Source organism: Colius striatus, chromosome 12, assembly GCF_028858725.1.
Source record: "Colius striatus isolate bColStr4 chromosome 12, bColStr4.1.hap1, whole genome shotgun sequence".
Classification (NCBI taxonomy): domain Eukaryota; kingdom Metazoa; phylum Chordata; class Aves; order Coliiformes; family Coliidae; genus Colius; species Colius striatus.
The window spans coordinates 13,630,520-13,656,013 of record NC_084770.1 but is presented as its reverse complement, the minus strand read 5'-3'; the positions used below and the strand labels follow the sequence as shown (position 1 = coordinate 13,656,013).

The window sequence follows — 25,494 nt, the reverse complement described above, 5'->3', positions numbered from 1 at the left end:
TGTATCTTTTGTCTTACAGCATAGGTGGAGAAGTAGTGAGAGGAAATGAAGGAAGCTACGTGGGGAAACATTTCCGCATGGGATTTATGACAATGCCTGCTCCTCAGGACAGACTGCCACATCCTTGCTCCAGTGGCTTTACCGTGAGATCCCAGTCTCTTCATTCTGTTGGAGGAACTGATGACGAAAGTAGCAGCTCACGTAAGCAGCCACCTCCAAAACCTAAGCGAGACCCCAACACCAAACTGAGCACCTCATCTGAAACAGTCAACACGGGAACAACAAGTAAAAGTGGGAAACTACCAGACAGGACTGAAGGTAAATGCTATAACTCTTCACAAAAAAAACGTTTTAGGATGACCCAGTGTAAAGATTATGCAGTTGATAGTCTTCTGTTTAAGAAATACCTGTATGTTTCCCCATCTGCCTAACAGGACCAGCACAGATATCCTAGATCACTGTGCTCTAAATTTTGGACCAATGGTGATTGATAACATTTGATATTTCTCACAGAACTCTTCCACTTACATGACCTGGTTATATACGGGGGAATGAGTTGAAATTGTTCAAAATGAACTGAAAAAGACATTGCAATCAGATGGCATGTAGGACAATGTTATCTGCATGCCACTTCTACAGAGCACTCACCGTATCACTGGCACTGTGTTTGGAAAGGGTCCTCCTCAACAGAGGGAAGGACAGGAATTTTTTAAAAGAATACTTCATGGCCCTGAGACTCTACAGCAAGGAAATATCACCTAATGGTAAAAATTGTCCCCAAAATGATCTATTGCATTGCCCAAAGCTTCTGTTTACATGAGTCTACATTTTTTCTTCCCGTTTTTCCCTGTTACATTTCAGCTAATGGAGCATTTAGAAGATAATAAACAAATGTTTGAGTTAAGATATTGCTTCCTTGTTCTGAACAACTAAAGATGAGCTAACACTATAGGGATCTTCTACTTCCCTTTTTCCATGCTGGAAGTTTATTTTGTGCAGCAGTAGGACCAGCTGTACTCCCTGCTAGGAGGAATAAGGATGACTCTGTTTCACAGCAGGAACCCTAAGAAGGACCCCTCAGGGACAAATTGTTCTGATCAGTGCTGGTCTTTCCCACTGCTGTGTTGCATATCAGGTTTGACATTCCATGCATTATGTTGTGCTCTTAGAGTGTATCTCTTTTGCTTGTTGTGGCCAGAATGTTTATGCTATAACCCCTTTTAAGCAAATCTGATTTTTAAAAGTCACCAGTGATAACAAAAGAAGTAAAGGAATGTGCACTTCTGCTGGTGGCATGTATGTCTGTGAGGTTGAACACAAGCATTGAATAAAACTGTAGGTTTATTTATGCTGTTGTTGGTGGCTATTTTGCAAATTACTTTTACTATTACTTCCATAGCTTTTCCTCTACACTGTTTACATCAACTCCACTGAACCAACTAAATGACAAATCCAAGCATTAAATAACTTCCCTTAATAAATGCAGTTTACCACAATTTTACTGGACTGAAGCCTACATAGAAACTATTCAGATTTGTGCCATAGATTGAAAATCTCATACCAGAAGGTCTTTCAAGTCTTTAATTTAATACAAAAAGAGAATGCATGGCACAAGCTTCTCAGTCAGATATACTCTGAGGTGAAAGGCAAGAGCTCGTAAGTTACTCATAAGTTCTTTTAAGAAATATTACTTAAAAAAATATTTCTGTAATTCTGTAAAACAGGTGATCACCGTTTCTTTCAGACTAACCAGAATAACCAAGGTTAAATGAAGATTTTTTTTTTTTGCAGACAGAGCAGTGAAATAGGCTCTGTTTTCTAACTTGTCTAATGAGTATTCCTGCAAGTGTGCATTGAGTCACGTGGTGTATTGTGCTCTCTGGTATGACTGACCTTGCTATTATCTCTAGGATGACTAGGAACGAGGTCTGTCCCCCAGCCCTTTTCCTCATTTAACGAGATGCAAGAGACTTTGGCAGCTGTAAAGTAGCAATAATAATGGAAGCGATAACTGAAATAGATCCAAGTATTTTAGCAGTCTCACAGAAGTTATGACAGATCTCTTAAGCAGTCTGTCCTCATAAAACTTCTTCAGCATTATTATTATGGAGGGTACTGAAAATTTTTCTTCCTTTCCCTCATGTCCTCCAACCATCTGATATTTGACACTAAAATCATTACATGTAGTCTCGTCCTTTGTGACAGATTTCATCATGACAGATTTCAAAGTTGGACATTGACTGAGGTCTGTTTCCAAGGTCAAGTACCACTTTTCCTCATCCTACACCATGTAGGTTGAGCTTGATCTGCCCCATCACATGATGGTTATGAGTGCGACGTGTGATATTGTAGCAGTATCCATTTTGGATAATCTATGTGATGAAGGAACTACTACATCATACTATTAAGTATTACAGAGTGCCTTTGTTTCCATATTATAATCAAGAGATGAATATTTATGACAAGTTATCTGGAAAGAACTGGTGAATGAGTAATACTCCATCCCTAGCCTAAATGGTAGTACCTAAAGTTACCTTTTAGTGTCACAAAATGCCTTCATGGAATATAGACTTGTATGATATTAATTCTGCTGATTTATATGTAGAGCAGCAATGGGCACTTTTTGACTATCATGAAGAAATTCCTTAACATTTGAATGGACAGAACCCTTTAACCATACGTTTCTTTCATGCATTCAGAATATATCTGGTTTGTATGTGTCTGGTTTTATATGTGCCAGACTTATAGGGGTTTCACTAAAGAGTTTGATACATAAGTAGATCAGATTGTAGGGGATTTTTTGAAACAAGCAGTCAATTTTTAAAGTCTGAGATATACTCAAGGGTAGTACAGTATAGTATTTGGATGAACAGGCTGGATTTTTAAAATGCTTTGCTGTCATCAGGAGAGGCTTTACACTCCAAAAGAACATGTTTGTTCTGATGAAAGAATTCCCATAATCATCATCTGGCTAGCATAGAAATGTTTATATAAAAACTAGGGTCATGCATTGATGAGGACATCTAGAGGTGTGTAAAACCAGATGAAAGTCAAAGCTCATTATTTGCAGTATTGATTTCATAGAAGTATTAACCCAGCTTTTTCCCAGAATATGAGATTATTACTGCTGCTCTACAATTAATTTCCATCAAACTTAGTGCCTAAAATTCTACCTAGCTCAAAGGAATCTGTGAAGCTCTGATTCTACCAGTCTGTTTCCCATGTGCAAGTGGGTAATTTTTTTAATATATAGTAACAATCTCTGAATTCAAGAAATTATAAACCTGTGCCTTTCCAATTTCAGGTGACATAGTCCATAGGATTCAATATTCATGTTTTCCTTGGGAGGACTTTTGAAGCTCAAGTCCAAGAACATTCAGACTTAACTTTCAGTCACTGTTGGCCATATTGTACCCAAATACTTGTATATGCATCTCACACATTTGTGTGTACTTGTGATATTTGCAGGCTGAATGGCTACAGCTTTTTCCAGGAACTATGGAAAACAATGATGAAAAAGCCCATTGTTTTTCCATCAGCTATTGTGGAATCTCCACAAAAGAGTTGTCATAAAATTGTTCTCAGATAATTTATTTTTTTTTATGGCAATGCAGAATAATTCAGACTACAATGTCTATTGTCTGACCCTGTGGCTACTTTGGAAAGGAATTTGCTACATTTCCTAGGCAACCAGAGACAGCCTCACTACTCATTTTTATTACACATCTAGGGTTTTTTTTTTGTAAGGCTCTCATTTATACAAACAAAAGTAGACATTGAGGATATTTTTTTTTCTGATCAAGTCAAAATATCGAATCCATCCCATCATCATAACTACTATGACATTAGATTATGTTTTGAATATGAGTCTGACTTTACTGCAGAAGTCAGTGGCAGAAGAAATTTGGTCACGAGCTTCAAAGACCTTTTCCTCCTGAAGCACAAATAGCATCGGTAACAGCCACCCCAGCTTTGTACAGTTTTCCTGTACGTGTTTTTGCTTCCAAATTTGTGGGAGTGTAAGATCTTCTGTTAAGTTGAGATGGCACATATCAACCCTGTCTCATTTTGCAGCAGTGTGCTAACATTTTGGTTTGTGTGTTTCAACCCAGTCTACCTTGGCTCTGCTTGAAAGAGCACTCTCCAGGCTGAAGGCCTCATTCTCCTTAACTTGACTTTCATTTGATGTCTATGTTTCTACATATTTGTGTACCTTCTTATGCTTCAATGTTCCTTTTTTACTCTTATAATTACCTGTCATATGCATCCACCAAAAGCCTTCCATCCAATGCATTCCTTCTTCGGGAGAGATTTCTAGGAAGTCGTTTTTAGAAATGTGGGTTGTTTTTCCTTCTGCAGAGGTTTCAAACTCTGGTAGGAACAGCAAACAAGTGTAGCTATGCCTGATATGGTCCATATTGGAAGTGAGAAAGAAGAAAGGCTAATTTTAAATAACATTTCAGCGTGGAAGGCACTATCTAATTTTCATGCTGGAAGGCTCTTATGGAGAAAATGCAGGAGTTTGTTGAATTGATGTGCTTTCAGTTCCAAATCTTACAGAAAAAGGAATTAATAAAACAGTGTAATTGGGGAATGCAACCAGCCTCAAGTAGTGTCTTTTGATATGATCACTGCATACGTAAGAGATTTACAGATTTACTACAGTGCAAACATAAAGAGATATAAGTGAATTGCATTTTGAAAGTTAACTTTTTGTTAAAATTCTGTTTAGTAAAAGGGATGATAAGTACCTTATATAAATATATACACATAATGTAATTTATGTGTTTAAAATACAAATGTTTATGTTTCATGAAAATGTGAGTTGTGGTTACAAGTGAAAACTAAAACTCAGAATGGCATTTTCAAAATGCAATTCACAGTTGAAATTCTGCTCCTGCCAGAGCCCATGGGAAGTTTAGGTCTGAAAAGTGAAATTGCTTCACAATCCCCACTTCTTGAACCCACTTAATGTGTTTAATATTTTCCTTCTGAGTGTCATGTGTGGAAGAAGATAGCCTTCTCACTGCCTTCTAAGCCCATGCAGTGGGAACCTCTCTGTTGCTCAGCAGTCTCTAAAGGTGCACAACTTGTAACAAGAATTTTCCTCTGGAGAAAAGCAATTACAGTAACCATAACTGGGGTTGCAGTCCAGCTGGTCTCTCTCATAAATCTAATTATCTGTCAGCTGAACCGGTGGCTCTGCATTGTAAACTTCAACTTTTGCTACTCTCATTAAACTGAATTTGGATTAGAGGGTTTTAGCACTTTTGTTGGTTTTCAGTGGTGCTGGTTTCTTTTTATTTCCTACCTTAGCCTATCATGTATTTACCCTGAACCTTAAAATAATGTTCTTTGCAGTAACCATGTCCTTCCTCATAGCCAGATCTTATTCCTACATTTTTTCATCCATGCTTACTAAAGGAAGAAATATCACTAATGAACCCTATTCAGACCTAACAGTCTAAAGGGACTGACGGTTGAGTTCTGGTGGGTACAGCTGACAGTTTAAGATGCTACTGCTTCTGAGCCTCTGCCAGACATGACAACCAATGCTGAAGTAGCAGAGTGCAATATTTTAGGGATGTTTTTTTGAGACATAAATGCTGCTGCATCATTCTGCCACTGAGCAGAAGCAGTGACAGAGGGCTGGGATGGTCATGACTGAGCAGAAGCATCCTGCAGAGCCCTGTGCAGTGAGCACAAGATCCATGCAGATGGCTCTTGCAACGTGCCGCTTCTTAGCAAGGGCCTGGCATTGCTGCAGGGCTGTTGTGATGCCAGGTGTGGGTCTGAGACCAGGGAGAGGGCAGCTGCCTGGAGGCAGCAGGACCAACTCTGTTGGCTCTTGAGCTTTGGCATCCTCTCAGGGCAGGTACCCTTCAGCCAGGGGCTTAGCTGGAGCCCCTGTGTGTCACAGTGCCTGCAAGGCCTAAGTGCTTGCATGTTGTGCACTCTGTGTCTTTTAGCTCATTTTCCTCTTTCCTACAGCCTGCTCTGTATTTTAAGCACAGCATTTTGACCCATGAAAAGCTGCAGCTCACGTTTGCATCAGTTATGTAAATATAATGCAAGCTGGTACTCAGCCTTGTGTAGAGGCAATGCCTGTTTTCTTCCCCATACCTTAATCTGATTCTTGATCTCAGTATTGCATTACCTGTTATTTTTTGTACACAGTAATGTATCTTTTCCAAGGCTTGAGGGAGTTTAACTTGAAACTGTGTGCACACTGGGAGACAGAAGGCAGCTGGCAAGGATGGAGGAAGATGTCAAAGCCAGCATCAGAAAACACATGCCCAGTTTTCAGTGTGAGGTTAAGTTGGCTCTTAACTGTCACATGTGACTCCAAAGAACTGCTTTGTGTGTCCAGTTGGCACAGGGTTGGGCACGGTACTCAGCAGCAGTAGAGTTTCTACTAGAGTTTCTACTAGAAACCCAGCACTTCTTTCCATTTGTTCAGCCTTCCATCTCAGAGGCCTCCATGCTGACACAGTGGTTAAAAGGCAGGAGAGCAGCACTGGCCTGTCTTTGCTGTGGGACTCTGCCCAGCAGTCCCTCTGCATTGTATTTGGCCCCTTTGGTTGCTGAAGCAGCTTGTTCCCACTGACTAGCACTCTAGGAGGAAGGATGAAGTCTGTTCTCTAGCATTTCACAGCTTAAAGACTTTTCAAAGGCTTCACTTTTGGGGCAGTAGTAATTTTTCAATGGTTTGGGGTTTGGTGGTCTTTGCTTTTGCTGAGATTTCAATTTGCTCCCCCCTGCAGAGAGTCAGCTTTCAGATTGCAGCCCCTAGAGCTGGGTTAGTTTTCTGGCCATGGCACCTCCTCCACCCCTCATCTTTTCAGATCTGTTTTCTGATCCCTCAGATAAAGGAGGGCAATGAGGAAGGAAGGAATGAAAGCAGCAGTTCTTATTGCTGCTACAGTAGCTTTCTGTGCAAAGCAATGAACATAATGTGATTTTTGGAGGGATTTATAAACAAGTTTTGAAGCCACAGAGGGAGTATGTTCATACCCTCAGGGCACATACCCATACTCATTAACGTTAATGGAAGTTGCAAGCATTGAAGAGAGAATAGACCATGCAGTGGTAAAATACTTGAAGATCTAGTTACCCACTTGGGATGTGCATTGTTCTCAAGACTTGGCAGTTAGTACTTTAGCTATGTAATGCTAGTCTATCCTGTGTACTTAGTGTCTTTTGTTTTCACTTTCTAATTTAACAAAGTTGCTTTATATATTCTTCATCTCTCATTTCACATTAGGATGTTACTCATTTGCTGAGAGACACTGCACCTGTTGAAAAAAAGCACGAAATTAAATGTGCAGCCCCCTGCAGTACAGATATCTCTCTGCTCTGAAGGGTGATGGAAACTGTGATGTTCTTGATAATGGAAAAGCCTTAATAATGTGAGTTCAGGGAGTGCTGTGCTGATTTACCAGATTGACTGCAAATGCAGCCGGTCCAGGAGACTGCCTGTTCCCAGCTGAGGCTAGCAAGCTCTGCTAAGCACTTGTGATTCCTGCTGTGCATATGGGCTTTTCTGCACAGTGTACCCCAGGGCTTCAGGGCTCAGGAGTGTTTAGAAGCCTGGTTGCAACCCCAGGCCCAAACTGCACTTGTGAATTCACACCATTCTGTGATGGAATTAGCAAACCACCTAGAACCTCAAAGCAGCATTGGGTATAACGCAGACATGCTGAAAAGGAGACTTTCTCCAGGCTGCTGCCATCCTGAGGTCTGCTGACTCTATAGGGTTATTGTAGTCCCTGGATGCAGCAGCATGGCAAGGAAATGTGAGTCCCTTACTCATGCAGTCAGCTGGGATCTAGGAGAAAGTATTACCACAAGTTTCACTTCATATGAAAGTCCTTAGGCCGTTTTCAGAGCCAATCCAGCTCTGGAAGTACTTAATCTGTGCTCTTCAGGTGTCTGAATCAATAATCTTTAATAGAAAGACAACAATGAAGAGAGAGCCTCTAAAGAAAGCTATTATGTGGGTGTTCTTGTCCATTGCATGGTTAACTTGCAAACTCAATAGACAGCCACTATGCAACTGGATGGTTACACTGTCAATAAATCCATTCATTATCATCAGGTCAGTGTGTGCCAACCCTGAAATACTCCTAGGAAAAAAAAAGTAAGTTGTCATGTTTGTGGCTGTATATTTAATTTTTTATTTTGTTTATGCCTTGGGGTATACTGGGCCTTCTCAGCATTTCCACCTGTGGGCTGAAATACTATGAAACACTAGATTCTTGCATTATTTTGCATCACTGAATGGCTCTGAAATCAGGGCCAGGAGAGGAGGGGAGGAGAAGTCCAGGTAATTTTCTTGCCTTATTTTGACAGCCCTTCAGAATTTGTTCAGTAAAATGAAATGCTTGTGAAACTACAAAAATAACAATTTTGGAAAACTCATACTACACCTGTGTTTTCCATATTGTCTTTGGCATTGTCTGTTAGAGACATGGAGGACAAACGAGTAAGGGCTTGAGAGATCATACTGAAATCCTAAATTCCCTGTTTGCTCTTGGAGCTACTCTGTGATAATAGAGATGTCTGGCAAAGCTCATTTATAATTAAAGGGAAACACACAAAACAGCTGCACTTTTTATTCAACAGCACATACATTGATTTTCACCTCTTTGTCTTACCATATTCTCAACTGTCCTAACTCTATTTCTCTTAAACAACCGAAAGAGATAAATGCTTATGGAGTAAAGCATGGCTGAGCTCTCAAAGCATTTCATGCCAAGAGGTTGATACTGGGAGGGCCAAGCACCCTGTACTCACATTGGCTTTACTGGGAACACACAGTGCTTAGCAGAATCACATCCCAAGAGATTTAAGTCTGGCTCCAGGTGAGATCCTGTCAGGGTGATCTTCTGTTTCCTTGGTAATTTTTTTCTAATGACTGCTTGAAAATAGCAGTCTTGGTTGGTGCACTGGTTTGCTGCTTTCATCTCTTCCACTTGGCTTAATGCTGGATGACATCAAGAAACATATGCCTGACATGCTACAACTGCGTTTGGCACTTCATGCTTTTCAATCCGTACATGTGCAAACAGGGCTGTGTTGGGATAATGTGCACAGCAGTGACAGCTCCACAGAGGACAGCTTCATTTTTGCAATGCCATCAACTTGCCTGAAGGTCACAATGTACCAGCCTGTGCTTTTCATAGATGCACAAGGGGAAAAAAACAAGCACACACAAACTTTTGTGCTGATTTTACTGGCCATAGCTTTGAATTGCTGGCATCACAAACAAGAACCACATCCCTTGAAGTCCATTGTGATTTGCAGGTGGCTGCTGATTCAAGATGAAGGCAGGCTTAGATATGTAGAGTAAAAAGCTGGAGCATGGTGTACTTGACATCATCAAGAGGTGTAGCTTGATATTTATTTCTGATATAGTGGTGTAATATTTGCTGTGGCTTCTATCATTCCCCTGAGATAATCACAAACAGTAACCTGCCTTCAAATTCACAACCAGCTGGCATGTAATGACTAAGTAATTCTAGCTTCTCTTATGCCTAGTAAGTAGCAAATAGTAAACCAGAAAAAGTATCACAAGTACAGGACTCTGAGCATAAATATGCCCGGGAAAACTCAGCTCTTTTCTGAGAGCAGTATAACCTTTGGGTTGTTGGCCCTAATGGTGTTTTGTAGGATGGAGAAGATTCCTGGCATTTTCCTCTCCATATGTGACTGCAAAGGGAGCTGTCTCCCATTTCCTCTTGGTAGAACAGTGAAGGATGGCTTGGCTATAAATCCTGGCTTAGGATCACTGCCACCAGTCTTCCATTGTGAAAGTTTTAATGGGGTTAGGTTTTCACTTATGACAATGGAAGTCTCTTACTACTTGGATTTTGGTGAATACGATGGTAAGTGACCCTTTGATTAAAAGAGAAAAAAAAACCCAAAAAAAACCCCAACACAAGCAAAAAAATAAACATACAAATGTGCACCAAGCATAAACTTGAAGCTACACCGCTAGTATGGGTTCAAAAACTTGATAATATGTCTAGCCTGTTTATTTTCTTAAACGTGACTTTTGGCAAAAAAACTCATGAAAGTTAAAGGCATTTTCTGGTTCTAAATTATTTGTTATCTTTTTCTTAAAGATGAGATAAATTTTTCAGCTGTTGTGGATAAATATTTGCACTGACAAATACATGCTTGCATGTGAGTAAGATTTATGCTAAATGGAGACTTCTATAGATAATACTAACTGTCTCCCAGGGATGTAAGTGAAGGTTCTACTCTGCCCCTGGCTTGGATGACCTTGAACATTTCACTTGGCTCTCAATATTCCAGATTGCTCCTTTGTAAAATAGAGATAGTGACGAGAGCCTTGTTTTGTGAAGTTTTCAATCAATTTATGATCAGAGCCTTTCTGTTCACAGTCAAAACCAAGGCTACTGTGACGTGAGTGCTTTTGTGAACTCCAGCAGTGTAGAAAGAGGCTTTTGAGCACAGAAAGGAATACATGAAAAAGACTGTCCTCATTTAATGTGAAATTCCACACATCTGTCCAGGTTTCATTTGTGAATGCAGGGCAGCTGCTGTGGACTTCAAGCAGCTTCTCAGCCTAAGAATTGCTCAAGTTCCCTTTCCCAACCTCCTGTTGGTATCACTGATGCTGCAGTGCATGAATAAGGATGGCAAAATGTGGGCTGCATTTACAGTCATCTCTGTGAGCTGCTGAATATCATCGGTTTACAGCACAGACAGTCCCAGGAGATAGTAGGTAACAACATTTCTTAGAGCTTAGGCTGTTCTGTGCTGTCCTATATCAGAGGCTGTGCCTCAATGTTATAGATGAACTCCTGCAAAAAGCTTTGCATCTGAGCAACAGCAAAATAATGGCAGACTGTAAACACTGGGTTATACCAATAGCTTCTGGTTTCCTGTGATGGTGTGACTGCTCATAGTGTGGATGTGTGTCTATATCCTAGTGACCATGGGAGTAGCTGTTAGTTCAGGCTTCCTGGGAAGCTTCAATGGCTGTCGGACAGGATAAAAAAGAAGCATTTATTTTAATGAGAAGTTGCTTGGCAAAGAAAACAATATGCTGTCTGAGAAAGCTGACTTGGATAACAGTTTCAACAATCACTGGTGTTTCATAGAATCGTTTCATCTGGAAGAGACCTTTAAAATCACTGAGTCCAGCTTTTGTCCCAGCCCTATCAACCACTACACCATTTCCATAAGTGCAACATCCACCCATCTTTTAAACCCCTCCAGGGATGGTGACTCCAGCACCTCCCTGGGCAGCCCGTTCCAATGCCTGACAGCCCTTTCAACAAAGAAACTCCTCCAGAAGTCTCCCCTGAGCCTTCTTTTCTCGAGGCTAAACAGCCCCAGAGCGCCCAGTCATCCATCATAGGAGACACGCTCCAAATCCTTTCCTAGCTTGATAGCCTGCTTCTGGATCCTCTCCAGCACCTCCATGTCCTTCTTATAGAGAGGAGCCCAAAACTGGACACAGTATTCGAGGTGCAGCCTCACCAAAGTGAGTGATGATCAGCTCCCAGCTCCTGCTGGGATCAGGGGAATGATCACCTCCCAGCTCCTGCTGACAACACTGTTCCTGTTCCAGACCAGGATGCCATTAACCTTCTTGCCTACCTGGGCACACTGCTGGCTCATTCTCAGCCGCTGTCAACCAACGTTCCCAGGTCCCTCTCTGCCTGGCAGCTTTCCAGCCACTCCTCCCCAAGCCTGTAGTGCTGCTGGGGGTAGCTGTGGCCCAAGTGCAGGACCTGGCACTTGGCCTTATTGAAATTGATGGAAATAGCCTTGGCCCAGCCATCCAGCCTATCTAGATCTCTCTGTAAAGCTTCCCTACCAGCAAGAAGATTAACATTTCTACCCAGCTTGGTGTCATCTGCAAACTAAGGGTGCGCTCTCTCCCCTCATCCATATCATTAATAGAGATGTTAAACAGTGTTTCAGTGGCAAAACAGGAATTAGCTTGTCGTTACACTCATGCCATTGTGTTCTGTGCTTGACTGAACCATTAGGCCTGGCTTAGAGGCTGTGCTGTAAGGTTGAATGGGTCCAAATAATAATAAGTGAATGGGAAGGAGAAAGGAAGGAGAGGAAGCATGAAGGAAGAGGAAGGCAGTGATCTGTGTGCTCACTGCAAACGGTGTGGGAGAGACAAGGAGAAATAATGATACAACTAATTAATGTAAAGAGCTTTGAGTAGCACTTGGTGCTCTCTCTCCAATCGTACTCTGGTAGTCGATGCCTGCTTCATCCCTTAGATATTGGCCAAAATATTTTAACCTGTGATACTGTTCTTGCTTTAACTGCCTTTTTTCACCTCAGCTTTCTAAATATTTTTTTTCTAGACAACTCCACTTTTCCTCATTGTTCCATCTTCTTAGACTTCTCTTTTTTTTTGCCGGGTGCTAGCTTTTAATCAAGTCTCCTTCTTGTTCCCACTAGTTCTGCCTATGAGTTGAACTGAACAGGTTCTGCAGTCGTGGGTAGGTAGGAGTAGCTTCCGCCAGTACTTCATCTGTTCCTTTTTGTACTCTGTCTTTGCCTTTTCATCCTCCATCTCACTTCTCAGGTGGCACAATGAGGTTAAATATGGCATTTGAAATAGGAGAGGGTTCTCCTGAAGCTTGTCTGCAACTATGCACTGTCAATATGGCACTATACACTGCAGCCATACCAGGTGAATTTATAGCAGTTAGGCTCAGTTTTGTGATCCTTATAGATCAACACTATTATAGGCTCTATTAGTTTCACTAGACCAGTCTGCAAATAAAAGCAAGATGAAATGATAGATGCTAGGCACACAGAGCTCTGAGTGGGAGGCAGCTGATAACGTGTGGCTTGTCTGTAATTTTGTCAACACTTTATTTAGCGTTGAGGAGAGACGAGTAGCCCCTGTGGAGATGGAAGTAAAATGAATAGCTGTGAGGCTCTCCCTAAAGCTGAGTGCACTGAGTATTTCAGTAACGCTCAGCCTCTGACCACAGAGCTGCTACATGTCCAGGCACTACTGCCTGCCTGTGAGGTGCTTTGGCAATGCTCAGTCCACTTCAGCTATCATATTCATCCAAAAGATGCTTTGTGACATCCTGCAGGAACTACTTCTGCAGGGTCACCTTGTGTCCATTTGGTAGAGGCAAGAGTGCCCCTTTCCATGAGCTCTTTTCTTGATGCTCCTGCTGTAGTGACTCATTTGACCCCTGTGATCAACCTTGTGCTTTGTTTTGAAATGTGAGCTCTGTGTCATTCAGCAGCAGCAAGAGGCTTTTTATACACTGTCCTCAATGAACAGAATTGTACAAAGGCCACAAGTTTCTGGGTGACAGGACATTAGTGAAATCTGTTGGTTCCTTGACACTAGTGGGAGGTGCTGATGAAGTCCAGCAGCATTTCTGGGGCTGCCATGCCTGTGGAATAGTTGGTCTCAATGTGCTTCATAAGCCCCCAAGAGGTCAACTTTAGCCATAATATCCACTTGGTAGGGTTGCCAGCTTGATTTAATGGGCTACAATTATTTTGGAAGGGCAACAAACAGATTGGAACTTAGGCAAGCAAATAAGGGATTTGACCTATTTATTGTACCTGTAGGTAGAAGACAGACATTGCTGTGGATCTGAAACATGAAGGCTCATATATCCAGACAAATTACAGAAGTCTTTGTTTTTGCTAATGATCTGGACAGGATATTTGTGAACCAAAGTGACAGCTAAATGAAAGGAGAAGACAGACAGACTATTTTTTCAGTTGTCTAGTTAAATATAGTTGGTGAGTTAAAATTACTGTTTCTCTAGTTTGGTTTACTTCTTCTCTATTTTCTCTGTAAATCCCTTTGGAGTTCACTATTAGAACGCAGGTATTGGGTTTAGAAATCACCCAGAGCCAGAAACCCTTGCACAGCTCAATATCATTCAGTATCTTGATGAGTACTGGGGCAGAAAACCTCTGTACTGTACCTTCTCCAAGAAGTTAATGAAAGCCTTCCAAGTGATTTCCCACATCACCTCCCTCAGCTACAACAGCTAGTAATCAATAACAGCGCTGTTCCTGTGAAACCAGGAGTTGCATTTAGATTGGAGCATGCCTTTATTTACTTGAACATTGCCAAAAGATACCACAGAGGAGTTCAGTGCCTTAGGGCAGCCAATAATACATAAGTAGCTCGGTCCTCAAAGTCTTACTGGTATCATAGCAGTGTCCACCACATACTGAGCACAAATGACGTAGGTGTCTAAGGCACGTGCCAGTGGGACAGCTCTTCACACATACCCAGGAGCATCCTTTTCTGAGCAGAAGAGAGATCTTTTATTTCTGCAGGTCAACAGAAGTGCTGCTGTACTTGCAGTCATCACACAGCACAGCCAGTAGAAACTCAGACAAGATGCAGAGCCTCACCATCTTCTGCATGGTATTCAGGGTATGTGATACAGGTGGCTACAGAGAGGGAGAGGGGGCAGCTTGTACAGGATGGCAGTGATATGGGAACTGGGCTCTAACAGATGCACTGCAAGGGAGATAGTGGATGGGGGTGTTGAAGGCTGATTTTGCCCATCTTTCTCAGTGTGAAATGTAGTCACCTTGTGGGTAGCTGTAAGAATAGAGCAGTAACAGTTAATTTAGAGTAAAATAGCAAAAACAGTTCAGGTTTCATCTCCATGATACCATAAATGCTGGTATAAAACTGAGAGGCTTTACTCATGTTGCTGATCTGTGACTTTTTTTCTGTACTCTGTGGTGACCATGAGCACTCTTTAATGCTCCCACTCTGTGTAGGTTCCCACAGTAGAGCACTGGAGCCACCAACAAACCATGCTTTGTAAATTAATTTCTCTGCAAGCATGATTCAGTACTTCTATTTACACATGGTTTATGTAATTCATCTAACGATGCTTGTGATTGATAAATTCCTGTGCCAATTGCCTTTCTATATCTAGAACTCCTTCAGATTATATACACTTACAGAATTTTTTGTTGCTACTGTTGTACTGGCTGCAAAATCTGTTTCACATATGCAGACTGCAGGCTATCTGGAACAGAACAAACCAACACTTCAGCAATATTGGTTGCATGTGTGGGCAGTGTGAGAATCCTTTACTCAGATTTACATTACCCTGTTAATCCTCCCACCTCTCTTTCCTCAGAGCCTGCTTCCACTGGACTGCTGTAGCTTACACCCATGTAATGCACTAGATCCTGGCCCGTGTCTGGGGTTATTATTAGTTCAAGGATATTTTTCTAAATGGATGCTCAGAAATCATTGCAATCTAAAAGAAGCTACTGAGAGATTTTTCTATTTGCCTTCATTTGCACTCAGTTCATCAGTTTTCCTCTAAAAGAAGGATAATTCAAATTGACTTTCTTACTTATCCAAAATCTTGCTTTTTCTGCCCTTGCTGGGCTATATCAGCTGACAATAACTTTTAGCTTCAGTGAAAACTACAGAAAGGCTTGATTGCAAATAATTTGTAATTATTTCTCAAACACTTTTTTATTTTTCTTTGCCTAGTCAATGCTATCTGGAAAAATCAGTGACGTCAATTACTCATTCCTCAAAAGAACTAGAATGTGAAGTTCAAAATACATGAAAGCACAAGGCTGGGCATTCAGGAGGAGACAGTCACATTCTGAAAGATTTTGGTGAACTTTTCACTGGGGGAAAGGGTAAAATGCAGAGCTCAGTGTGTCAGGTGGATACACAGAGAAGTGGAGGGCTAGGGAGGAGAAAATCTGGAAGTCAGTCTGCTCTGTAGTGTGGCCATTTAGGGAGAGACTCTCTTCATCATGCTGATACTCCAAAGACTTTGAAATGTCCTGGCATCTCTGAGCCTTCATTCATCTCAATAAAGCAGGGCAGAGGACCTACAGTCCCTGCTGGCTGGGAGGAGGTTCTGGTGGCAGGGCAGTTAGTGCAGTTGGCTGGCTTTTGTGAATTCCAGGCAGAAATGGCTACCTTGGCACATACAGGTCTAAGGAGCCATGGTGTTTGTGGCCCAGATACACAGCCCCAGGCTCAATCTGGCAGCATCATGTTACAAGTTACAGCCAAGATAAAGGATCCTGAATACTTTTAAAGAAGTGTCCTTAATTATAGCCTTGAGACAACTGGGTAGCATGTCAGTATTATGACACTTTCTTTTATCCCTGTTATTTTCAGTATAGTTTAGTCCTCTATAAGTGCCTAAATAATTTCCAGTAAGAGCTAATAGATTCAGGAGAGCGAAGAAATATGTACTCCATGAAATTATTGTGCAGAAGCCACCTATTGCTTGCAAAGCTGTTTGAATGAATCAGACAGTTCTTTTATTCCTTCCACATTCTTTCTCTCTTTGCTTCTTCCTATTAGCATCTTTTAGAAAAGGAAAAGGGAATCTACAGGGACTTGTGTCCATGAGGACAATGATATTTTGAAAGCCTTTTTTTGGATGGCAGATTCATTCTCTGATGTTACTTCGACCTAGTGATGACGCTTCTATAGTCATTTGCTAAGATGCATCTTTGTCTGTATATTTTATGTCTGTTGGTAGTGTAGGAACATGTGCCTTCAAAAATTCCTCAGAGAAGAAAAGATACCAGTTCAACACTATATGTCTCCAACGAATACATTTAAATTTGCAGTATTTTCTACTGTTTTTTTTCCAGTGATGAGAGACACTGTGTGAGAATTAATATAAACAAATATGTTAAATTTAAACTTGTGTGAAATATCTGAAAATCTAAACTAGCAAAAGATAGATGTTGAAAAGTGTCATTATGGGGTAAAACGACAAGCAAGGCACTGTGGCCTGTGACAAAGAGATGAATTAAACTTGGGTCTCCTGAGTGCTGACCATTTGCACAGTTCAGAGGACTGTGCCTTTTTAAATTCAATTTCACTAAGAATATTCAAACTTCATCTGTGGGGATAATGAAATCCAACCCAATATAAGCACTGATGCACAAATGCACTTAAGATCATGTGCAACTTCCAACAAGCAGTTCATTTCATTAAAGCCAGTGGGGTTACACGGTCTTGAACTTACACATACACCCATATCTATATATATAGGTTTCATGATACCCTAGAGGTGGATTTTCTCAGTTAAATTATGTCATGTAAATCAGAATCTGTGCATCTTTGATTCAGTATCCAGCACATTCATGGTTTAATTAAAGAATTTCTATTTTCTTTCACTCCTGGAGGCTCTTTTTAATAGATGTACCCCTCAAAATACAGCAAGTTAAAGTCCTTCTCCATTTAAAGTACCATTTTTAAAGAATTTTTAAAAAATTCAGGCCCCAAATCTTCCCTTCATTGAAACAGAAATTGAATGCTATAGGCTCTTTTAGAAATTGCAAGGGATGAATTTTCCTGTTACATGTATTTTTATTCTGTCTGTTATGGTGAACAGGACAATAAATTGGCTGGGTCTCTGAACTGCAAAAGCTGGTAAATACCCAAAGGATCGATAGAAAATGACAACATTCATTTTAGTTCTTTGACGTTCTCATTCATTCCTTATACAGGGAACAAATAATAAAAACCAATCTGATAACATGTTTTTGTATTTCAATCATTCCTTAAAGAGAAAAAAACGATGCTTCAGAAGGATAAGATGACCAGAAGCTCTTTGGATTTCTAAAATTAACTCTGGGAGGCAGATTATCTGGGCATGTCTGAAAGCTATGTGTAACCTTTGTGCTACAAATACCTCATTTCAAAAATGTCATATTCTGCTTAATCAGTAGGGCTTCCATAAGGCTATTTTAAGCACTGTGCTTCTGGTTTCTAGAGGGGAACTGAAGTTATATTACAGTCTGTGTGTTTTGTTTCACTTGCAGTTTATTAGAACTAGGTAATTTCTTGGTAGTAGGATGTTTTTAAGCGTAAACTCCATGAGCTCAGTTTTGTTTGCAATGATCATCATGTTTATTAACTTTGATAGTTTGGGCAGTTCTGAGGCAAAAAAAGAGGAGCTGCTGCATGGCAGCCCAAGCTCCTGCAGCCTCCACACCTGGGGCAGTTCCTGTGAGGGCAGAAGACCACATAAGCAGTCATTGAGCTCTTCCTCTAATCACCTCCGGTCCACTCCAATGCCTCGCACAGCTGGCAGTCCCTTGTGTTAGAGTGTGTCTGTAATAGAAGGACACACAGGAGCTTTGTGGTGTGTTTTGACATGGCTATTTCAGGGATCTTGCACCTGACAGGGAGAGGAGTAGTCCTCACTTTCATTTCTTCCATTTCTCTTTGGATCAGGCCCCATGTGCTTGGACATACAAGTGGCAGAGTTTCAAGGCGAGTTACTGGCGAGAGTTGCACCAAGGACATAGTAATCCATGTTGAAAAACACTTAATTACTCCATGTTTAGAGCAGACAACACAGCAGTATGTGTATCACCAGTATGCCAGCATGGTTTGCTTTTCATAGGAGTATATGTTCCCAGCAGGCACTGAATGGGTTTTCTGCCTGATAAATGTCAAGTACTTAAAGCAATCTTGCCTCTTCCTCTCTGGAGATTGCCAAATAATCTCCTTTCATTGGTTATGGGACCTTGCCAGGGCTTCTGCGTTCATGCACATTTATTCCTGCCAAACGTTGGTAACACAGGAACTCTACAAATACAAATACTCCTTTCAGCTCTGTTCAGTTGCAGGGTTCCCATTGTTTTTCCTCTGTTATTCTGGGCTGTAGCAGTAGTTCATGATCCATATGCCATTATCTGGTGTGCCATAGAGTTCAGTTCTTGCTATGGAGCTGTGTTTCAGAGTAGAAACCTTTGTTAAATAAATTTGATAAACATCTTGCATCACAGCCTTCTCAAAGCTAATTCCCTTTGTCTCCTGAATGTCCCACTGTGGCTGAGGGGAGTTCCCAGTAAGTGTTGAGTAGTTCCTCTGTTCCCAGACATGATAAAAAGTTTTCTTTGCTATTTATTCATTTACCTGTATATTTTCTCTAGAAAGTCTTATAGCACCAAATGTTCCTGCTCCATGTATTATAGAGTACATCTATAACTTTATAAATTTTATAAAATATTTAGAGCATTTCTTTTTAAGTTGTAGTTTGAAAAGTCCAGATGCTAGGGAGGGAAAAACATCTCAAAAAATACCTCCTCCTGGAAATAGATGCTTTGGCAGACGAAAAAAAAGCTTTTAATAGAAAATGGAAAGTATATCTTTCACCTTGTCATGTTTTATCCTGTGTATCATACAACAAGACTGGGTCACTTGACCTTTTTGTTGATAATGTCATCAAGATATTTTAGGCTAACGCTACATTTGATGCAATGGCAGATGAGAATGCTCTGTGTGTCACCACGGTACTTAATTTCAACCCATGCAAAAATACTTTACAAGACTAGATGGCAGAATGTCAATCACTTTTTTTCCATGACATTTCTCTCTTCCTTGTCTGTAATGTAATAACTTGTGAATGTTCTGTATGCAAACCCCAACACCTAAAGACAGGTCTAGACTGTGTGGCAGAACCTCATCAGTTGAACAAAAACTGTAAAAATGGAAGGAAGTGGTAAAATATTCTATTTCTAGCAATTTGTTTGAAAACACAGTACTCTTAACAACTCTTGGCTATTTTTGGTTTAAAATATCAGCTAAAACTAGCCTTAAATGACCTCCAGCACAAGAGTATCTTTTGATTACTCTATTCATCGTTGACACCTCTCTGGATAAAGGGATAGAAAAGTGAGGACATGGCTATGAGGCAGAGCATGTTCCCAGTGTGACACCCATGGCACAGGATCTGTAGAAGACAGCAGAGAGAGCAAGTGTCTGAGGAATACAAAGAAGCATGAAACATTTCTGTCTTGAGTATCCACTAAGGATGATAGCATGATTCATAGGAAACTGAAGACTCTAAGAAGTCTCAGTATACAAACTACATATTTTTCAAATGCAGAAAAGACTGTAATCCTTTAGCCACTCTAAAGCAGAGTTCAGGTCCTGGGCAACATATTCAGAACTGATCAGGTAGTTTGTGCCAGTCACATCGACTGTCTCTTCATTTCAATGACATCAATCTGAAGAAGATAGTTTTTTCTAGGGTTGTAAATCAGATTAACAGGTGTGTGGAGGGAGGACTGGGATCAAGTTTATGTCAGTAGACCATATCTGAACATAATATGCAAATAACAGACTAACCAGAAAGGAAACAATGATTTAGCTGGGAACTCAACAAGGAAGATCTGCTAGTATTGTCAAATATATCAGGAGTAATATTTTCTGCAAAGCTCAAATTATTCTGGTAGCCTACATCTCATTCCCAAAAGTCTATCCTAATACATTCAAGAAAATTAATTTGGGTTAATTAAAAAGGCAAATGTAAAGTGCATTAGGATACATCCACAGATATATCCACATAGTGAAAAACTATCAAGCTACCGAATATTCTTATCTGTGGTAGCTTTTTCGTGTCTCTAGCCTGCTGCAAAGTGGGATACATTAATTGGAACCATCATGAAAGCATGCCTTTTTTTTTTTTTAGGTCAGGTTGTTTTTTTTAAATTTTCTTAAGATTTCTTTTTTTTTTTTTCACTGCATTACCTCAGTTACATATTAAGCTTAAACAAATGCTGTTGACAAAAAGTGGTCTCATTGCTTCATATATGTGCACACACATATGTTCACAGCTCCTTATTCCTAAAGAAAACTGAAATCTTGTTTAACATCTGAGGTAGCTGGGGCTCTCTGGGTTGGAGAAGAGGAGACTGAGGGTTGACCTCATTCATGTTTACAAATACGTAAAAGATGGGTGTCAGGAAGATGGAGCCAGGCTTTCTCAATGATGGCCAATGATAGGGTAAGGAGTAATGGGTATAAGCTGGAATAGAAGAGGTTCCAAAGAAATACAAGGAAGAATTTTTTCACTATGAGGATGAGGGAGCACTAGAACAGCCTGCCCAGGTGGGTTGTTGAGTCTCCTTCTCTGGAGACATTCAAACCCTCCTGGATGAGTTCCTGTGTGACCTACTCTAGGTGGCCCTGCTCTGGCAGGGGATTTGGACTGGATGATCTTTTGAGGTCTCTTCCAGCCCTTAAGATTCTGTGATACTGTGATCTGCCTCTATTGATATGTCTTGTAAGAAGATTATTTAGCTGATCAATGTAGAAATGTGACAAAATGATAACACTGTGTTTGAGTCCTGATCCAAATCAGGTTAGTAAGTTGCTTTAATGCAGGTATCTTCCAGTCCTGAGCCAGCATCCTTGCAGATTCTCAAAATACTGTTTGTCAGCTGGCAGAACAGGGCTTTGCTGCTGGCTTTAGTAGTATGTTTGGGGCTAAAAGAGAATTTTGAACCTCATGAGCTCTATCTGTTTGGTTTAACTGTAGATATTTGCTGGCTGCTTTCTAATGGGTCAGCAGAAGGTGTCTGGAAATTTCTGTGAGAGCTGAGTTTGCAGTGGCAGACTGTAGCAGTGAATTGCAAGGAGCACTGAAATTTGATAACAAGAAAGCTGCCACTCCATACTGGCCTGTAGTTTGGGATTTATTTGATTTTTTTAATTGGGAAACTGACCAATGAGATATCAAAGCTTTCAATGCAATAACTATTACCCTAGAGCAACATACATTAATTTTATTCTATGTGATAAATTTTGGTTGTGAATAAGTGTGTTGAGTCCACTTAGGATAAAAAAACCTGACTTCACCTAAATGTTTAATGAGAGATTTTAACAACCTCAACATTTAATGAGATGTTTTATTAACTACTTATGCAAAATGAACAAAATGCAATTTCCATGAGTTTCTTTTTTGTTTAATTCATAAAGGATAATTTCTAAGAAACCCTTGACTTCTCACCTCAAACGAATTTCATCACAATGTTTTCATTTATAATTTCAAAGACAAAATGATCTATTTTTTCTGGGAGTAACCTGTTTGAGAAGGATGTGTATCTGTGAGGTGCTTTGTTCCCCCTTGACTTCTCATTAATTCATAGGATAGGGTCCAGTTAAATGATTAGGATTATCCTAACAGCAAGTTTGACAGTATTTACATGTGACTGTTTTCTTTCTCAATCAGTGCCAAGTGAATTGATGTGCTATATGCAAGAAGTTACTATAAATAAAAAGGTCTTCATTCAGCACTGTGTCACTGCAGAGTTACATCACTGTCAGTTTAGTATGAATGTCCAGGAAATTAACTGTTCTTTTGCAGCCATAATGAGTTCATTTGGATGCTTAGTTTTATGTCTTTGGCAACACTTTGGGTCTTTAAAATCCCACAGTGGTATCTGAAAAGCATATTTGAAAATGGAAAGTCCCTTCTCCAAAGACTTTTGGGTGAGAGCAGATGACTGAGGAAGGGAATTGTTTGGTAGTCACTTAATATTGGAGTGTCAGAACATTCTGATGGAAGAATAGAAGTGTTTTGAATGTCTTCTCCTGATGAAATGACAGAGAAAAACAGCAAAAGGCTAGTCGCAGGAAATCCATTCCAGAATTAAGACACTGCAACAGAGATCCTATTGTTGACAAAGTAGGTTACATACTTCTGATGCATTTATATTTTATTCTCTTTCCAGTGTCAGCCAAACCAAGACCTCACAGTGATGAATACACAAAAAAGATTCCGCCTCCTAAGCCGAAACGAAATCCAAACACTCAGCTAAGCACATCTTTTGATGAAACATATATCAAAAAGCATGGCCCTATGAAGACAACACTTACTAGGGATGCCTCTTTATCGCAGGTCAGCAGTCCTGCCCCAGACACAGAGGAAGAAGAGCCTGTTTATATTGAAATGGTTGGGAATATTCTCAGAGACTTCAAAAAAGATGAGGATGACCAAAGTGAAGCAGTCTATGAGGAGATGAAATACCCTATATTTGATGATGTAGGCCAAGATTCAAAATGTCAATGTGAATATGATCATCACACTTGTTCTTCTCAGTGTGCTACTCCTACAGTGCCTGATCTAGATTTCACCAAGTCTTCAGTGCCATCTACTCCCAAGGGCTTGCTTTGTGATATACCCCCACCATTTCCAAATCTGCTTTCTCACAGACCTCCACTGCTGGTGTTCCCACCAGCACCAGTGCAGTGTTCCCCGAATTCTGATGAGTCTCCTCTAACTCCTTTAGAGGTCACAAAGCTTCCCGTTTTAGAAAATGTGTCTTACATCAAACAACAAGCTGGAGCTTCTCCATCTTCACTGCCACCTCATACACCAGGCCATCAAAAACTGGAGAAAGACCAGACAGTATCTCATGGAACTAGTACCCCTGGGCACACGTCCTCACCTCCTCATCCTTCTACCCTATACAGAACACAGTCTCCACATGGTTATCCTAAAAGTCACTCTGCCTCACCCTCTCCTGTCAGTATGGGTAGGTCTCTTACTCCCTTAAGCCTCAAAAGACCTCCACCTTATGACTCTGTACATTCAGGAAGTCTCTCAAGAAGCTCTCCATCAGTGCCTCATTCTACAGCCAGAAACACATTGCAAGAAGGAGGAAAGATGGTAAATGCCTCGGTCAGTACCTACGGGTCATCATCTCAGAGTGGTTCCCGTTCTCGGACACCCACCAGTCCTCTGGAGGAATTAACCAGCCTCTTTACCTCAGGACGAAGTCTCCTGAGGAAGTCCTCCAGCGGCAGAAGATCTAAGGAACCTGCAGAAAGTAAGTTCTTGATGTCATTTTTTCTCATTCTTCCTTATATAGTAATATCTCTCACTATATGTTACTAAATTATATACTTGCAAAAATCAAATACCTCAGAAGTCTGAATTCCTTATATGAATTTCTTGTAAGATGAAGAAGAGTGATTCTTATTAAAATTGCTTTAGTCTTCATATTGTTATATTTGTAAGACCTTTAAATGTGCATATTTCACTACAGAAGTGGAATTCATGGATTGGCCTTCCAAAATGAGTCAGTTTTCATTGACTTCTCCTCAGTTTTAAGTGTCCCATGTGAGTGGGGATCTTCCCACCGTGACACATCTTTCTTCTAGTGATGGATGCTAAGATACAGTAATTGCCCAAGCAGCTTGTAAGAAAATAACCAAACTATTGTTCTGACAAAGATCCATTGTTGCCCTTAACTTGGCCAGTGATGACAGCATGTATGATGGCAACCAGAGGTATCAGCTTAAACCCTTCCTTCCCTTCCCACTGTCTTCTTCCATACAATGCCACAGAGTATCTCTTTCAGCAATACTAGTTGGCTGGGAGACCATTCTGTGAATTAATCTGAAAGCCAACATGACCTGTAACACATTACCCACACACAGAAAAAAGCACAGGAGGAAGTTGTGCAGGAAAACCTTAAGACAATATTGACTTTTCATTCACCATGTCATAAAACCGTTGTCCCATATACATTCAGGTTTACACAATGTACACCTATTTCTAAGCTAGTGAAATATGGAAACTCCTAATGAAATCAGCAGGAGTCACAGGTGTGAGTGAAAGCACAACCTGGCACCAGTATTTCTGTTGTGAAAATACTCCTGTTCACCAGTGCTGAAGACAACGTTTTGCAGTGGAAGGCAGTCATAACACCTTTTGTTAGAGTGCAAAGTGGGCTCAGTAGGCTTTCTCATCTGACCTCAGTAAAATCGGTTTATGACTTTGAATTCTTGACACTTGCCTAATGGAAGAGTTCTCTTTGGAGAACAGCTGATCATCTGTTTGTATAACTGCTATATTAGGCCTGTTTGGCAGCTGTAATGTATGAAATATGATATAATAAACTATGCTGGCTTATACCTGATAAAGGAAAGTGTTCTGGTTTCCAGGCTACCATATTGCTGCAGAAGACAAGTGAATTCCTGTTTTTGTATGTTGGTCTTGTTGCTCTGTTACCTTATTCATTGCATTGTGGCCTCATCACTTTGGGGCAGGCTCAGGGTGCTCACAAGAACACCCACTCTGGGTTTTCATGGGCAGAGGCTGCCTGCCTCACACCTCTACAGATGAGTGAGCACACGTAGGCGTATAAGTATGGAGGAGCCTGGTGGCAACGATTTGGGCTGGCATACAAAGCATTCCTCCTCATTCATGGACTTCACTGTGCCAGCCTCAGCAGACTTATTCTTGTTTATCTGTGTGCAAATCAGGAATAATGACTCTGACATCAGAAGGCAGAGGTGAGAATGGAGTTAGCAGGATACTGAGAATAAAGCTGGTGCAACAGTTTGCTTAATTCAGCTTTAGTATTTTTGTGGCCTGCAACCAAAAATATGGTTTTATGAAGGTCTTGGCTCCATGATTCAGTAGGGTTTTACTAAGTGATTACAGTAATAAAAATTGTACACCCACCTCCCTGATTTGTGTGCTAGATAGAAACAAGTTTGTATGTAAAAGACAAGACAATTCTTCTAATTGGGAACAAATACAAGCGACATTTGTAAATAATTGCAGTGAAGTAGCAGGGAGACTTTGGCAAAGTGCAGATAATATTGAACATTATTAAACATGTTTCTTATCGTAACTGAGAAGAAATATTCTGTAAGCCATGTGCTACACCAAATCTACCCGG

At 40.6% G+C, this 25,494-nt stretch overlaps 1 protein-coding gene across 1 annotated transcript in view; it reads left to right on the top strand.

Annotated features, from left to right (window-relative positions):
* The window catches only part of NYAP2 (neuronal tyrosine-phosphorylated phosphoinositide-3-kinase adaptor 2), a 129,149-nt gene that overhangs the window by 55,317 nt on the left and 48,338 nt on the right, over positions 1–25,494 (top strand). Inside the window, exons 2-3 of the mRNA XM_062006036.1 lie at positions 20–318; positions 22,534–23,631. Of these exons, the coding sequence (XP_061862020.1) occupies positions 20–318; positions 22,534–23,631 (1,397 nt within the window). The remainder of the gene's footprint in view (positions 1–19; positions 319–22,533; positions 23,632–25,494) is intronic.